The sequence below is a fragment of the Eptatretus burgeri genome, chromosome 11 (assembly GCF_056783735.1).
Source record: "Eptatretus burgeri isolate ZD-2024b chromosome 11, Ebu_testis_v1, whole genome shotgun sequence".
NCBI classification, from domain to species: domain Eukaryota; kingdom Metazoa; phylum Chordata; class Myxini; order Myxiniformes; family Myxinidae; genus Eptatretus; species Eptatretus burgeri.
Window position 1 is genome coordinate 101,404,882 of NC_140971.1, and position 17,923 is coordinate 101,422,804.

At 42.0% G+C, this 17,923-nt stretch overlaps 1 protein-coding gene across 5 annotated transcripts in view; it reads left to right on the plus strand.

The window, feature by feature from the left end:
- LOC147017777 (alpha-mannosidase 2x-like) overlaps positions 1 to 17,923 on the plus strand; it is a 272,410-nt gene that overhangs the window by 203,738 nt on the left and 50,749 nt on the right. For all 5 annotated transcript variants that reach the window (XM_085847681.1, XM_085847685.1, XM_085847683.1 and 2 more), the window contains 2 exons: positions 7,128 to 7,261; positions 14,376 to 14,517. In XM_085847681.1, the coding sequence (XP_085703807.1) occupies positions 7,128 to 7,261; positions 14,376 to 14,517 (276 nt within the window). The remainder of the gene's footprint in view (positions 1 to 7,127; positions 7,262 to 14,375; positions 14,518 to 17,923) is intronic.

Consider the following 17,923-nt stretch of genomic DNA (forward strand, 5'->3'; position numbering starts at 1 on the left):
TGTCGTTACCAGACAAGTGAAAGTCCATGCCATCCATTATTCAAAACCAAATGTTCGATTTTTTAAAAGCAGAAATGAACGAAGCGATTGAGTCGACCAATCAAATGTGGAAACACACAGCAAGCCAATAGAATCATGTAGACCACCAACCCGAGTAATTAACGTGCAGCCTTTGTAATCCTGTAGTTGACGTCATGTGGGTTATGCCCCTTTCAGGAGAATTTTTAGGGGCGTTCCCGAAGAGGTTTGTTTTTTTAATTTTACATTTTACAGAATGAGTATTGTGAAAAAAACATTGTCAGATCTGAAATCACGATGAAAAACTCCTTTAGGACATATATAAATGAAATTTCAGTACTTTTGCATGTCAGGGGACCTTTAATGCCGGTCTTCATCTCACCCGCAGCAGTTAACGAAATTAAATGAATTTGTTCAAATCATGACTTTATCCTCAAAAGAGTTGCTCTTTGATGTCAAGCAGCTCTGGAGATATCGAAGAGTTTAATCGCCTGTGAAATAAACATTGCAGATAATCCGCCACGTTGCCTGTTCGTCTGTACATGCTTCATGTGGTACATCGGTTTGTCCTCTGCGCAAACGCTATTACTTTATTTTAAAACTTCCGTTTTTCACCAGATTTGCTCACAGCACCTCACGAAACCTCTGAAAATACACATCTGGCAGACGCTATGGTTAGGCCCAAAAAAAAAAATGTTGCATTGGCGTAACGGGTCACTGAAAAATAGGGTAGGTCGGTCGGGATATATATATTTTTTTTTCCTAATAAATCCCTCCCAAAATCTCCCCCGGCTCGAGTACCACCCTTTTTGTCGGCGGGTTCTGTCCGAAACACTTCCGGGTTTTTGCGATCGCGATCGCAATCAACAAGATACTTGAAAACGATAGCAAAACAACAAAAATAGCAATAAAATAGTGTCGGCAAAATTTTTCGATAGCAAAAAAACAAGAAAAAAAACGTAGGGTCGGCGGAATTTTTAGGGTCGGGCGGGTTACGCCAATGCAACATTTTTTTTTTTTGGCCTTATGCAGTTCCTCTGGGGGACAAGGCAGGAAGTCAAGCATTGAATGCATTAAGTCATAAAGCTCAATGAAGCTGGTTAATTTAGGCGTGTTCCTAAATGTTTTGTTCACCCATTATAATTCTCCAAACAGTGGAAAAAGATAAGTTTAATGCTTTGGAAATTTCACATTTTCTTGTGTATTTCTGGAGAAGGAGGGAACATAACCTTGCTTGCTTAAAGTAAATAGGTATATCATCTTCGTTACAAGACTCGTTATTTCTTTAAATTATCAGCTTTCACTCCAGATTTCGACACTTTTTTCGTCCGGACGATATCGGATCCTCAAAACCGAAATAATATTTTGATGATATACTTTAATTTGTCCGTGAGAGTAGATCGTGGAAAATCGCATGATTATAATGCATGACATCGCTCCAAGCTCCAAATTTGAAAACTATTGCACTTCCAAAAGTGATGTATACAGCGAGTGATTTGTAGCTTTGATGAACATTCATTCGATAATATGAGTGAGAAAAGTAATTAAAAAAAAACATTGTTAAGAAATCATTGCGGCCTGTTCCAAGTCAAGGCATGTTTGAGCAGGCCAAAAACATGGCAGCTTCAAATCCCAGCGAGGTTCCTAAGGACACACATTAAGACCTCAAAGAGCACGGTGTCCGAGCATGCGCCTGATAAAGGATATAATTAAATAAGGCTGTTAATCATCTTCAAAAGTGGTGTGGTTTAATTAACCGAAACACCCGATTTTCACTCATGCACTTCCTTGGAGTTCCCTTTGTGTGCATGCAAAGTTTCAGGCTGCTAGGTTTTATGGTTTTGGAGTTATGGAGGAGGCACACACAGACACACACTGACATTTTTTTTAGGATAGATGGTGCACATCTGAAATATTTGAACTTGTTTTATACCTTCACTTGGTTTCATTGCACAGGAAGTTCCAAAAAGACCTGGATAACTTTGGTTGTTAGTATACTTCCAACCTCAAATGAAACACAATGATACCCTTTGGTGTGTATGATACAGAAACTCATAATGTTTTGTGCACACCATCAATACACTTCAATATGAGATGCGTTTGTCGTGCGCAGGACATCTACGCGGTCCACGGGCTTTTGCCATGTTCAGCTCAGCATGTTTGCGTCCACCACAGTGCATGCAGCTGTGATCCAAGAATGAAGATCCTTCAGGTTTGCCACCTTGGTGTTGTAGACATCATCTTGGATAAACCCCCAGAGAAAAAATAATCAAGAGGGGTTATGTCTGGTGATCGTGGGGGCCAGGCTGTTGATTGGTCCATCTCGGCCAATCCAGCTACCTGGAAATTTTCATTCAGGATGGCTCAAACGACTCAGGCCCAATGAGGGGGAGCTTCGTCCCGTTGAAAAATGATATCGGGTTGCAGGTCTTCAATCTGTGGGAAGACTAATCCTTACCGAGATGTTCATGTAAATTTTTGAGGTCACTTTCTTCCGCAAAGAAAAACGGATCCACCAAGCGGTCATGGAGAAGGTCACACCACACATTGACCTTTGGACTGTCACGTATGTGTTCAATGACCATGGGGTTTTCAGAGCCCCAGATCCTCACATTGTGCCATTTGACCTTCCCCAATATGTGAAAGCAAGTTTCCTCTGTGAACATGACCTTTTTCAGATAATCTTCGTCATCCTCTATGCGACTAAGCATTTCCAAGGGAAATGCCTTGCATTTGGGTCCGTCATTTGGTTTGAGTTCCTGCAGAATCTGCACCTTCTTGGCATAAAGCCTAAGCCTTTTATTCAGAATCCTGTGCACAGTAGTGGTTGGTAGTCCCAGTTCTCTGGATGTGTCAAATCGATTTTCTTCAATTTTGTTGAAATGATTTATACACCCGTTCAAAGTCTGCTCCACTTGTGCTTGGTCGACCTGCTCTTTTCTTTTTCTAACAACTTCCAGTCTCCTTAAACCTCTTGTACCATTCTCTGAAGCTCATACGCGATGGCAGGTTCCTTCCATACCTTGTACAGAAATTACGCTGAACTTGCTTGTCGGATCTCATCTCGATGAACCATTTGACACACTGAGCTCTCTCCTATGGAGTTGCCATTTTCTTTTACATTAAACCACCAGACCTAAAAAGAAAGAAAAATTAATGAGTTTCTGTATCATGTAAAACCAAGTGAATCATTGTATCATTTGTGGTACTAAATATATTACAACCAAAGTTGTTCAGGCCTTTCTGGAACACCCTGCATTTTTACCTCTGCCACTGAAGGTGAAGGAGGTTATGTTTTCACCACTGTTTGTCTGTCTGTTTGTTTGTTTGTTTGCATTCACGATGTCTCAAAATGTTGTGATGGATCCGGATGAAATTTATTCAACAGGTTGGGTTTCTGACAAGTATGAACTGATTCGATTTTGGTGAAGATCTGGATCTGGATCCTGATACAACTCCGAGAATTTTTTTAATGATTCTTCACCATTGAGAGCTTCTTCACCATTGAGAGATAGGGCCAAAAATTATACATAGCACGACATCTCAAAAAGTTGAAGACTGATTTGGATGAAACGTAGTGGACAGGTTGGATGTGTAACCACGACAAATTGATTCAATTTTGGTGAAGATCTGGATACGAGAATTATTTAATTGTAAAAGTGATTCTTCACCATTGATAGATGGGGCCCAAAAAACGATATCGTACTGCATAGCATGATATTTTAAAAATGTATTGGGCCCGATATGTTCTCGTGGATCAGGAATTACATGGCGGAGGTATGCGCTCTACTGAGTGCCCTTCTTGTTGTTGAAAGTATTAACAGTTGTGGATTTGGAGATGCTTTGATATTGACTTTGGAGTAAATTTCTTTTTTTTCTTATTTTGGACCAGCAACTGAAATCCTAGTTCGTTCTAAGCTACCTTTGCCATCAAGGGCTGCATTGGACCAACATTTGATATTTCTTTTATTGGTGTAAAATGCATCAATATCATTTCAGAAATGCACGATCTACAAGAAATGTAAAAATTGACAACTACACAGTTTGCATATAAGGGGAACGGGTGGATTGATGTCGGAAAGTTGTGACGAGTAACACATTAATCAAAAAAATTGGTGCGGGGATGTTCTCAATTAGTACATTGAAGATTGTTACAAATTTTATACTTGGTTACCCTTGCCAGCGGAAAGCGTATTGCCTTTGGGTCTGATTGTCTGTCAACACAGTATGTGTTAACTGAGACCACAAACGCCACCAAGTGGTCGCCAGTAGAATACGTTATTTTTTCAACTGAGCACCTCTATAAAGTATATACAATTAAATGTCCACTCTCAAGAGGGTTAGAAAACAACATCTGTCCAACCTCGAAATTGAACTTTCAATCTTGTCTCCCTCCTTTAAAACCTGGTGATGCCTTGTCAAGTCTGTCAACCTGGTGATGCCTTGTCAAGGTGATGCCTTGTCAAGTCTGTCTCTGGTATATGTTACCCTTCCATCCCTTTCCTCACTTCAAATGGCACCACAGCCAACTCTGCTCTTGAGAAGGCCGAATGTCTCAATTCTGTGTTTGCTTCCAAATATTGTGTCCCAACTCCTCACTCTCTGTTACCCACCCTTCCTAGTCATACCCAACTGCTCTTCGACTCTGTGTCTTTTGCATTTGAGAAGGTGAAGAATTTTCTTTAAACCCTCGACTCTAACTCTGCTACTGAACCAGATAGCATCAGCTCACTTGCCCTAAAAACCTGCTCTGCTGCTCTTGCACATCCTCAATCTGCCCTTTTCACCAGGTCATCTTCCATCCACTTGGAAATCTGCCAATATCATTGCTTCACATGAAAAGGTGCAAAAATGGATCCCCTTAACTGCAGACCTATAAACTTGTTTCTAATCATCAGCAAGGTCATGGAATCCATCATCGCAGTTGAGATCAAATAATTCCTTATCTCAGATCATCAATTCAAATTCAGAACAGATCACTTCACATTGGACATGCTGATTCTACACTCCCAACAATGGATGGCGGCCCTCATTGTCAGGCATGACATCATGGATGTCTCTCTGGGCATGTCATGCTTTATATACAGTCTTGCATCCTGCTTTACTCTCCAAACTCTCTGCCTATGGAATCCAAGGCCAACTCCACTCTTGGATTATTGACTTTCTCGACTTTGATAGCCAACATGTGGCTCTCAACGGAATCCTTTTATCTCCTCTCCCTGTCAAGGAGACAGTGTTCTCGGTGTTCTAGGCCTCATCTTATTCCTAATCTTCATCAATGATCTCTTTGATGCTCTGGCAGATCCCCTTTATCTAGTTGTGGACGACTGCACCCTCTGTTGTCATATCCCTCATCCGTCAGATAAACAGGTAGCAGCCTTTTCACTTTCTTCAGACCTTGACTAAATCACAAACTGGTCAAACACTTGGAATATTCTTTCAATCCTGAGAAATCCCACACTCAATATCTCTCTTTTAATAGACCGTATGGAAAACCATCCTATCAACTTTTTGACCAAACCTCTCAAAGACTTCAGTCACTCAAAAATTCTTGAGTCTCACTCTCAGCCATGATCTATCTTGGGCAAGCCACATTTCAAAGTTTTCCTCCAATGCCAGTTTCTGAGTGGGCATGCTCCATTGTGCAAAGTCCTTCCTTGGCCCACCTAAACTCCTTTACACCTACATGGCTTTCTTCTACAGTTTGATGGAGTAATGGTCTCACCTCAGTGCTGGCTCCCATGTCTCCCACCTTGCTCAGCTTGCTGCCCTGGAAACCAAGGTCTTCAAGACAATTGGAATCTCTCACGATGAAGCTGCGTCGATAGTACTATCACTATGCCATCACCAACAGGTCAGTGGTCTCAATCTTCTGCCTCATTTCTGATGTAACACCCTCTTCCCACTCTCTTCCCGCTCCATGCTTTGTTCCTTCCAGGTATCTGTGGATCCCCGTGGTCCACCAGCAACCCACTTCTCGTGAAACTCCCAAAATCCAGAATCACTGCTCACCTCGACTAATTTGTTCATCTCCCCCTCCCCCCCCCACCTGTGGAACCAACTTCTACATTATCTTCAATCTCATTCTTCCTCCAGGTCTTGAAGTCAGCTGTTCACCACCATCTCAGATCCTCTCCAATCCAAAACAATGATCCTTTCTACACTCGTTAAATCACCCCCACCCATCCCTCAAACTTTGCTTCTGTATCCATCTTATCCACCTCCTGCATTCTTCCCTACCCCTCAACCTTACCCCTACCCGTGCATCCCTTGTTGTCTGTCTACATTTATTTTCTCCCTCGGCCCTGCTGTTGGCCTTTCCACCTTCTCTTTCTGTTCCTTAATTGTTATGTTGCTTCCTGATCCTATCTGTGTTCTGACTCTCCCATATTCCTGAACTCTGTATAAAAATATAACATTGATATCAACATAAATTGATGAAATATGCTTTCATATGGCATTTACAGTTTGTTTTTATCATGTGTACCTCAAAATATATAAAAGGTCAAAGTTGCACAAGGACTTTATGGACACCCTTATATACCTATTGCAACACGGAACCAGAGAGTTGGTGTCAAAGCCACCCAATGCTCGCCTGTTTATACATTTATCCTTTTTAAAAGACTAGTCTAATAATATTTTTTATAAAGCATTGCAGTGAAATCTGATCCAAATAATTTTAAAGCAATATATGTATTTGTATATTGCAATCAGTAAAAAATAGTGTGGTAGATAAAAACATTAGAAAGGAAATAACTTGCACCAAAAACTTTAACATTTTCACGCTCACTATAGCTCACTATAGCTCACTATAGGGGGTATCGCTATCGCTCTCTGTTCTTCGAACATGCGAGCTAAAAATGGGTGGGGTGGGGGGAGGGGGTTCTTCATCATATCTAATGTCTTCATCCTGTACGTCCATGAGCCTGAGATAATGCAGGGTTGGATTGAGCCATTGGGGGGGGGGGGGTGGGTTGATGCCTACATTTATTTTTCACAATTTATAATTTCACATAAAATATTTTACAATTATATTTTTTAAACAAAATGCAAGACAGTCATAACAAGGTAAGAGTAAAATTGTGCCTTCTGTTTGGTTGTGCATTCAGGTGTTGAAGGTCTTTCTTTGGAGATTTCCAATATTGTTGACATACGGCAAGAACAGAACAGGGAGTTGGTGATGAGGACGACAAGCGATTTAGATAATAAAGGGATTTTCTTCACTGACCTCAATGGTTTCCAGGTAACTATTACATTCTGAAATATTCCTTGCATTATGTTGTCTTTGTGTGAGCTGTTTTGGTGTTGATTCGGCTGCTCTTGTTTTATTTCCACATTGATGCTTTAAGCATCGGCATTATATGTCGAGTTTAACTGACATGTCATTAATGTAAACATTTAAACGCCAGAAGCATGAAACTTACCTCACTTTATTGAAACAGTGGAGTATTTTTGATGTAAAACTTTGTGAATGTACAACCATAGGTTAATCCCTGCGAAATATAGTAATCTATACGTGTGTGTGTGTGTGTGTGTGTGTGTGTGTGTGTGTGTGTGTGTGTGTGTGTGTGTGTGTGTGTGTGTGTGTGTGTGTGTGTGTGTGTGTGTGTGTGTGTGTGTGTGTGTCCTCCATAACTATAAAACCGAGCAGCCTGAATCTTTGCATGCACACCAAGAACACTCCAAGGAAGTGCAAGAGTGAAAATTGGGTGATTGGGTTAATTAAAACGCCCCTTTTGAATATAATTAGCGGCCTTATTTAATTATATCCTTCATCAGGCAAACCTCGGTCAGCTCGCTCTTTATGGGGTCTTTAGGCGATTCCTGGGTTACCTTGCTGGGCTCTGAAGCCATCATGTTTTTTGGCTTGCTCAACCATGACTTGATTTGGAACAGGCTGCAACAATTTCTTCATTGATAAAGTCTTCCCCCCACCCCCCCACCCCACCTTCTTAACTCATATTATCGAATGCTGTTCATCATTGCGATGAATCGCTGGGTGTATTGCAATGCTTATAAACATTCGGAGACACCAGCATTCGTGGCTTTATTTCATTTCCGCACATGACATAACCTCAAGAATCTCGTAACCTAAGCTGAATTACAAAACTTAAGCTCCAGATTTAAACTCAGCAGTTGTTTCGACGCTAAAAAGTGTTCATTTGTCCAATTTGGACATTGCTTTGGCATTTCCAGGTACAGAGTTTTATCGACGGCAATTGGTAATCTATATACCTATTTATTTTAAGAAAGCAAGGCTTTGTTCCCTCCTCCTCCATATATACCACAAGAAAATGTGAAATTTCCAAAGCATTAAACTTATCTTTTTCTACTGTTTGGAGAATTCTATTGAGTGAACAAAAAATTTAGGAATGTGCCAAAAATTAACAAGCTTCATTGAGCTGTATGATAAAATGCATTAACTGCAAGACCTTGCACCCTGTCCCCCAGAGGGACTGCCTATCCATAGCATCTGCCAGACCTATGTCCATATTTTTGGAGGTTTCGCGAGGTGCTCTGCAGGGAATCAAAGCATCTGGAAAAACCGGACATCTTAAAAATAAGTTATAACGTTTGTGCGCACCCTGAACCGATGTACCACGTGACGCGTGCATAGACGAGCAGGCAAAAGGGTGGATTTTCTGCAATGTTTATTTCACAGGCAATTGAACTTTGCGATGTCTCCAGGGTTGTTCTGCATTAAGCAGCAATTCTTTTGTGTATAAAGTCATTTTATTTCATCAACTTCTGAGGAAAAGATGGGCTTTAAAGTTAAAGGGATCCTTTACGGTATGCAGCGACAGCCTGGCCAACCATTCCTTATCAACCATTTAATTGGAGTTCTTGCATGAGTGCTTAAGCCACTTGCTGAGTGCCCATTGTCAATCGCAGTACCGTGCTACATCATTGAGCGAGTGGTTCGTGCTCCATCACCCTGAACGAGTGGTTCGTGCTCAAAAATACTGTTCAAATTTCTGATGAAAATTGACAATTTTAGAAATATGGCCAATGTTGACCTTTTGGCCTTTGTTGACCTTTTGGCTTATGTTGTCCTCAAAAATAATTGCTGGTTAAATTCAGTGAGGTGATATGAAAATGCTGTTCAAATTTCAAGTCAATTGGATGAAAATTGACAATTTTAGAAATTTCGCCGATGTTGACCTTTTCGCCAATGTTTACCTCAAAAATAGTTGGTGGTTGAAAGCAGTGACCTGATCTGCAAATCCTCTTCAAATTTAAAGTCAATTGGATAAAAATTGAACATTTTAGAAAATCGGCCTATGTTGACCTTTTGGCTGATGTTAACCTCAAAAGAGTGACCACTATATAACATGGTTGTGAAACATGTGGTAAAGTTTCCATTTCTTCCGTTGAACGGTTTTCGATGTCCGCTCTTTACAAAATGCAGACATGTACGACAAGTACGTACGCTACCGATCACTTAACCCCACTTTTCGTTTCGCGGGCACAGTGTAATAAAGGGTAATAATCCCGATAGGATGGGGGAGTGTTGTACCTGTTGTAGGGTTTGTTTCTACAATTAGTTCCCCCAATTTTTAATGGTACCTCAGAATTTCTTATACCGCAAGGAGTTTTAAACCACCATTTGGAGGGGTGGAGAGGGCGTTCTTCCTTTTTTTCTGTCAACGTCCGAGCTGCATCTCCGAGCCAGCTCGGACTGAAATTTTGCATCAATAATGGAAATAAAACATATGCAATGTTGACAATTTTTGTCGACCTAATTTTATGGTCATGACTTAATTGGGAATTTTACTTTTTTTTTTTTTAAACCATAACTTGAGTAAGGTTTGTCCGATCGGAACTACAAAATTTCACTTTCGATAAGAGTTAGGTGCATTTATGCTGAATTGTTTTTTTACTTTGACCTACTTTTTAAAGTCATGACCTAATTCTAGAAATTTCCCTTACTGTATGGACCTCAAGTCCATAACTGTGGACCTCAAGCATCTGAGACCTCCACTCCAACCTGACGGACCTTTCAATCCAGACCACTGCTAATAAAACCAGGCATCTGCTTCAAAAAATCCATCCTTCCACAGGACATCCCTGACTCCTTGGTGTCTCTCCATGGCTATTGTCTTCTCTGGTCCGACAGGCCTGAAGCCTGACCCAGCAGCAGAGTTGCACTTTACCTCAAGAACTCCATTTCTTACTGTCCGTGTGCTGTTCTTACACCTCCGTACTCTTGGCTGGGCCTTCCCTTCAATCCCACCTAATCTCTGCCTGTGTGTTGTGCCGTATTCCTCACTGTGATGACTCAGTTTACCTCTCTGTCTTGGCCAACATGGACCAACATTTACTTCCCCATCCCAACTATCTTTGTCATATGTGGTGGTTTAAACTGTCACCATGCCAATTGACTGGGTGGTGGTACCTCTCTCGCCAGCCATGGTACTGCGAAAAAAGAGTTATATGACTCATGGGGCCTGACTCAATCTGTGAACTTTCTGACCCATATTTCTGCCAATGACAAAATCCTCCATTCTGAACTTGGTTATGTCCAACTTTCCTGCTAATGTCTCCTGTTCTTCCTCTGCTTCATTTGGTTCTTCTGATTACACTGAACAACAAATTTCAAAAAAATTTTTTTACTGGAGATGTGTAAAGTGATTAAGACTAATTTGGTTACGCTGATTTCAAAAATCATAACCGTTTTGCTGTATCACGTCAGGATTTTCAGGGACAGAAATATTCCCATTGCCTAGAAGTCAGGATTTCAATGAAATTTACATATGTCTTTAACATGTCTATTTCGTACAATTGTTGTTAACTTGTGTTATATTTCTTTCTTTCAGATAAAGATGAGTAGGCGTTCCTGTACCAATCATCCTGACAACTTCTGTTATGTCTGTGGTCGGTATACCAAAAAAGATCAACAGCGAAGTATATCTACAGCAGTGAATATGAAGGCCGCCTACTTTCACTACTTCGGGTGTAAGGTGGGGGACCAAGAACAGAGCTGGGCACCACACATCTGCTGCACAAGCTGTCACACAACCTTGACTCAGTGGTTGATGGGCAAGCGCGCGAGCATGCCATTTGCGGTGCCCATGATATGGCGTGAGCCGCAGAATCATCATGATGATTGTTATTTCTGCTGCACAAGCATCGCCGGCTTCAACAAGAAGAATAAAGGTCACATCAAGTACGCTGACTGCGTCTCTGCTCGTAAACCTGTGCCTCATGATGACGAGAACCCCGTTCCAACACCTCCAGCTGATCAGAACATAGCTGTAAGCAGTGGTGAAGAGGATGGTGATGATGAACCTTTTGAACCCGACACTCAAGAATCACACCTTCTGAACCAGGGAGACTTAAATGATCTTGTAAGAGATCTCTCGCTGTCAAAGGCGAAGGCAGAGCTGCTTGGATCAAGGCTGCAGCAGTGGAATCTACTTGAACCTAACACCAAGATATCCTTGTTCAGAGCACGTCACAGAGACGTGGCTGAGTTCTTTGAGATGGAAGACACGATGACATTCTGCAGTGACATCAACGGTCTGTTGAAAGAACTTGGGTGTGATCACGATCCTGCAGACTGGCGCCTCTTCATCGACTCGGGGAAGAACAGCTTGAAGGCTGTTTTGCTCCACAATGGCAACGAGAAACCATCAGTCCCACTGGCTCACGCGTTCGGCATGACAGAGACCTATGAGACTATGCGGCAGCTGCTTGATTCCATCAAGTACAATGACTTCAACTGGCACATCTGCGGAGACTTGAAAGTGGTGGCGCTGTTGTTAGGGCTGCAGTCAGGCTACACGAAATACATGTGCTTCCTTTGTCTCTGGGATAGCAGAGACGACAAGAATCACTGGACGAAGAAAGATTGGGAAGAGCGAAAAGAGCATGTACCTGGTCGACACAACGTGAAGCATGTCACCCTTGTCGACCAAGCCAAGGTTTTCCTTCCACCACTCCACATAAAGCTCGGCTTGATGAAAAGTTTTGTACGGGCAATGGATCTGACTGGGCATGGGTTTTTATACCTCAAGGAAAAGTTTGGCAACACCTTGTCGGAGGCCAAGATCAAGGCTGGTGTCTTTGTTGGACCGCAAATCCGACAGATTATGAAGGACGAAACTTTTCCGACAACTATAAACCCCAAAGAGCTGGCAGCGTGGAGGAGCTTCAAAGGTGTGACGGACAACTTCTTGGGGAACGAGCGCGCGGACAACTATGAAGAAATAGTGCAGCAGCTGCTGGAGTCCTTCAGGAAACTTGGCTCCAGGATGTCCCTGAAAATCCATTTCCTACACCAGCACCTGAACTTCTTCCCTGACAACTTGGGAGCAGTCTCGGACGAGCACGGCGAGCGATTCCACCAAGAGATTTCACTCATGGAGACGCGTTACCAAGGGCGGCACAACCCGAACATGATGGGCGATTTCTGCTGGTTCCTGCATCGTGAAACTGACACAGAGCAGCACAAACGCAAAGCCAAATGCCTAAAGCATTTTTAATTACATTCTAGTGGAGTTTTTCTGTAATTTCTATAATTTTGAAGCATTCATGATGAAATAAATGAATAAATGAATTTTTGTAAATTTCATTGAAATCCTGACTTCTAGGCAATGGGAATATTTCTGTTACTGAAAATCCTGACGTGATACAGCAAAACGGTTATGATTTTTGAAATCAGCGTACCCAAATTAGTCTAAATCACTTTACACATCTCCAGTAAAAAAAATTTGTTGTTCAGTGTTATGTGCTTTTGAGAGTCAACATCTCTGGCTATTTTCATAGTGCCACCTCAGCACCTCGGAGTCTGTCAGTTCAGGCCGAGTGGCAGGGAATGCGAGACATCTCACTTCAGGACTGGACTGCTATATATGTCACCCCCTGACATTAACTCGGCCTGGGAATTCTCCCGTTATGTACAGATTCATCCCATCTCGTCTTTAGTTATCTTACCCTGACTCCTGTGCCATGGTACCACCTTGCAGTTCATCTCGTAACGAAATCTGAAGTCCCATTTAACAGTAATTACATCTTTAACTATTTTGATCAAAGCAAAACATCACAATAAAATGCAGATATTCTTATTTTCAGAATACGATCGATGTTTGATGGAATACTGTCGGATCCCGCTATTTTTGGATTCGCTATTTGCGGACCCCGCATATTCGTGGGTCATAAAGTGTGACCTGCTTCGACATTCGTCCATCATGTATTTGGGAGGGGGGGGGTTAACTCTTCAGGACTGGTCTCCTACATCCACCTAGATTAAAAAGGTGCAAAAATGGATCCCCTTAACTACAGACCAATCGGCTTACTTCCAATCATCAGCAAGGTCATGGAATCCAACATCGCAGTTGAGATAAAATCATTCCTTTTCTCCAACAGTCTCATCTCAGTTAATCAATTTGGATTCAGACCTGGTCACTCTACCTTGAACATGCTGCTTCAACCTTGAACATCTCCCAACAATGGTGAAGGCCCTCAATATCAGAAGTGAGATCAGAGCCGTCTCAATGGAAATATGTCAAGCTTGTGATACAGTCTGGCATCCTGCCTTGCTCTCCAAACTGTCTGCCTATGGAATCCAAAGCAAACTCCACTCTTGGATTACTGACTTCTTCCACTCTCGTGGACAACACCTGGCTCTCAACAGAACCCTTTTTAATTTCCTTTCCCTGTCAAGGCTGGAGTACCCCAAGGCAGTGTTCTCGGCCCCACATTATTCCTAATCTTCATCAGTGATCTCCCTGATTCTGGAAAATCCTCTTTATCTCTTTGCTGATGATTACATACTCTGCTGTGACATCTCATCCTTCTGACAGACAGGCAGGAGCCTCTTCCCTCTCAGACCTTGACAAAATCACAGACTGGTTAAACACAATTTTGCTTATGTATTCATATTGTAAGTTTTTGCACCTTTTTAGGTAATGCTGTGATGTTGTATGATTTCCAATTTCCCAGTTGGATTTCAGAGACCAGTGGTGATGTGTAAAAATATTTAAAAAAATTTTTTTAAACAATGACCCAACATTTACGGGCCTTGACCTTCGCGGCATTTTTCAGGAACGTATCTCCCACGAGTAGTGGGGTCTGACTATCTATATTGTCAAATATGTTTTAAATCTCATAAAATATATCGAATCAAGCTTACAATTGTTTATAATGTTTTGGGTTTTTTTCGTGAAAGAAACCTTGTTTAAAATTACTGATTACTCAGATTTGAAAATAATTATACCAAATGAGATTTTGGTATTAGTTCTCTGCTTTGAATTGGTTTGACTGCTAGTGATGAGAAAGTGCTGTGAAGCTTGTAATTTCTGATTTCACTTTTCATGGTTGTGCCATTTTCTGTTTACATCTCTGCTCATATGCAGATGCAGCGCCGCAAGTTGTGGAAGAAACTACCCCTCCAGGCCAACTTTTATCCATTTCCCACAATGGCTTTCCTGCAGGATTCTCATACACGTCTCTCTCTACTTTCTTCTCAAGCGTTAGGCATTGGGAGCCTGAAAAATGGCAAGTTTTTGACCAGAACCAAAAAACGGATTGTAGAGAGGGTTGATGAGGATGGGGAATACTTGTATATGTATTTGGCTTGGGAACACCGTTATTTTGTGCAATTCCTTTTATATCCTGAGACTGAGAAATTCCATTTTATTTAGAGAACTGCATAATTTGTTGAGAGTGGAACTTATTTTAAATGGTTCATGCACTAACCTACTTTATGAAACTGTGAATGTAAAAATAATTTTATTTTGATTCCCTACTCAGTCTGAACTGCAGATTCTGATTACATCTACTGAATAATCAACATACCATAAATATTGTTTCTGAAATTGCCTAAGGGGTAAATGGGTTAATACATTACAATAGTTATTTCATAGTGCATGTCAGCATAAGGTGATTTAATTGCTGCAATTAATGAGAATGTGTTTGTTGTGTTCAGATCTTGTCTTTTAGCCCAAATGTCCGTTTCTTAGGCCCATTTTCACTTTCCTCCACAGGGTTCGCCCAGTTCTTGACCCTCGTTAAAATTCCTGGAAAAATGAAAAAGCCTTTTCCAGTACACCCGGACCCTGACATTCGCGGTTGCAACATTTGCGGGTTCTGCGTATTTGTGCTTGATAATTTGTGACACGCTCCTACATTCACGGTAAATTGCCCCAGGCATTCGCAATTTTTGCGGCGTTTTTAATTTTTTCGTGAGCCGTGATCATAACACAGTTCCAAAACATATCTTCCATGAGCCACACACAAAGCAGCTGGATGTACTTACAGTACAACACTGTATGTACACAAAAAACATATCTTCTACGAGCTGTGAACATGACCTGCTTCCTGTACGTGAATTGTAGTTTCGTGGGATACGCATTGTTTCGCGGGATGTCTCACCAGTGTAACACGTCATTCTCCACGACGCAATCCCCCGTGAGTTACTTGCAGAATGAAAATACTAAGAGCATCTATCAATGTGTCCAGTAATTACCAGGTCATCACCATCTTGCTACAAACAGCACCATCTGAGGTGTTACATTTTAGAAATGCTCAGCATAATCTACCTGTAGATAGGAAAGATGTCAGGTCCTGTGAGTTACAGAATGGAAACATTCAGCATATCTATTAATGTAATTAGTAGCTAGCTACATATGGACTAATTACACAATGACAAACACTCACGGATTTTTTTCCCCAACACTCGCGGATTTTTATCTATCTCCACTGCATTTTCTTGCCTTTTCGCGAGATTTTCCCTGACATAAGTGCATTTTTCCTGGGTTGGGAAATCCCCAGAACCAATCCCCCCATTTCCCATTGAAACAATGCCCCCACATTTGTGGGGTTTTCCCAGAACGTATCCCCCATGAATGCCAGGGTCCTGGTGTACTGGAAAGTCTTGGAAAACATGTCCAAGTCCTTGAAACTCCTGGAAAAACGAGAACATTGCGCAAACAGTAATAAGCTGCAAGCCCCCATCCTCCCCAGTCGGAATTGATTCCACCAGTCTCTTTAAGAGAACATTACCAATTTTACCCTCCCCCATGGATTTACCATGAAAGCCATGCCCAAATAGTTTCTCACGTGCAAAATCTGCAATTGCGTGTCACCACACAAAACGTGTTTTGCAGAATAAGTTTCTAATAAGAAGGCACAGGACGACAAAAACTAAAATTCCGGAATAAATGATAGACAATCACGAAAACTGGCACATAAATAAATAAAGCACACTCACAATCCGATGTAACGAAAGTACATTTGGTGCAGAAAATAAAATCTAATCAAAAGCCCACCAGCGTAAAATAAAGGGTGCCAGGCGAAGTCTGTTAAAGGATACTTGGTACCAGGGATCAAAAATGCTTCACCATAAACAGATCTCCAGCTCACAGCTGCAGCACCCAGCGGAGAGGTGAAACATCCAGCATGCAAAGGGATAGTAGATAAAGTGAAGCGGCAAAAACTTGTGGGGTGGCCATGGAAATCAGCATGCCACACAAGGGTGGAGAACATGTGACAGAAGTTGTATGAAGACCCTCCAGTTGATGAGTATCTGTCATTTTCATATGTCAATCTGTTCACAGAATTAATATTTGGAGGAAAGTGACCAGTCTGTTGACAGGATCAATCTGTGGACTTATCAGTAAATTATTTGTAAAAATTTTCTGAGAGTCCAAGAGCTGTGGCGCAAGCTGGTCATTATCGCTGCAAAAGGTACAACTTGGAATGGTTCTGTGTTATACGATGCTAATCTAATATATTTTGGCCATAGGTACACATGTATTACTGATATAGTCAATGTAATATGAAATAAAACAGACATAAAATGTCATAGTCCTTATTGTTTTAGCAATTTTTCTGTACAGAGTTAAAGGGCTAACCCATAATTATGTACAACTAAAATGGCCGCCAGTTGGCCATCTTTGATCGCATCGGGATGTGCATGTGATGTGAACAAAATGATGTGCATAGGAAGTCCATCTAAAAAGTAACGGGACTGACCACAGAAATTTTATTCCAAAAAATATATTGAAATCACAGCTTGTCCCCTTCAAAATACCTTCCCTCCAGTCTCACAAACTTGTCCATCCTCTTCTACCATGCTTCGATGCACCCCCGGAAGGCTTCTTCTGGAATCCTCCGGAGCTCCGTCGTCACGGCCCTTTTTATGCCCTCCACATCAGGAAATCGGGTCCCCTTGATCACCCCCTTGAGCTTGGGGAATAGGAAAAAAATCACAAGGGGTCAAGTCTGGCGAATACTGGGGTTGCTGCAGAGTTGGCACGTTCCTCTCCACAAGAAACTGTCGGATGCTCAGGGCACTGTGAGCAGGGGTGTTGTCATGGTGGAGCACCCAGGCGTTGTTCTCCCACAGATCCCTCCTCTTGTCCCGGACTGATCTCATGAGGTGCCGGAGGATCTCCTTGCACACGTATTGATTCACTGTTCGACCCCGTGGTAGAAACTTGAAGTGGACGATGCCCTTGATGTCAAAAAACGCGATGAGCATCACCTTGACCTTCGACTTCGACATCCTTGCTTTCTTTGGTCTTGGTGATGCCGGACTTTTCCACTGACGACTCTGCCGTTTGGTCTCAGGATCATATTCGAATATCCACGATTCATCACCAGTGATGACCGTCCCGAGCAGGTCTGGATCGTCTTCGAGGCACTCGACAATGTCTTGACAGACAGTGACTCTGCTTTTTCTGGTCCTCGGACAACAGCTTGGGGACCATCTTTGCGCACACCTTGCGCATTTCGAGATTTTCAGTGATGATGCTCCAGACAGTGTCCTTGTTGATGGAAAGTTCCTCAGCAATCATTCGCACCACGAGTCGACGATCTGCGTGCACCATCTGCTTCACACGCTCAATGATGTCCGCCATTCTGCTGGTTGAAGGTCTTCCAGACCGTGGATCGTCTTTAA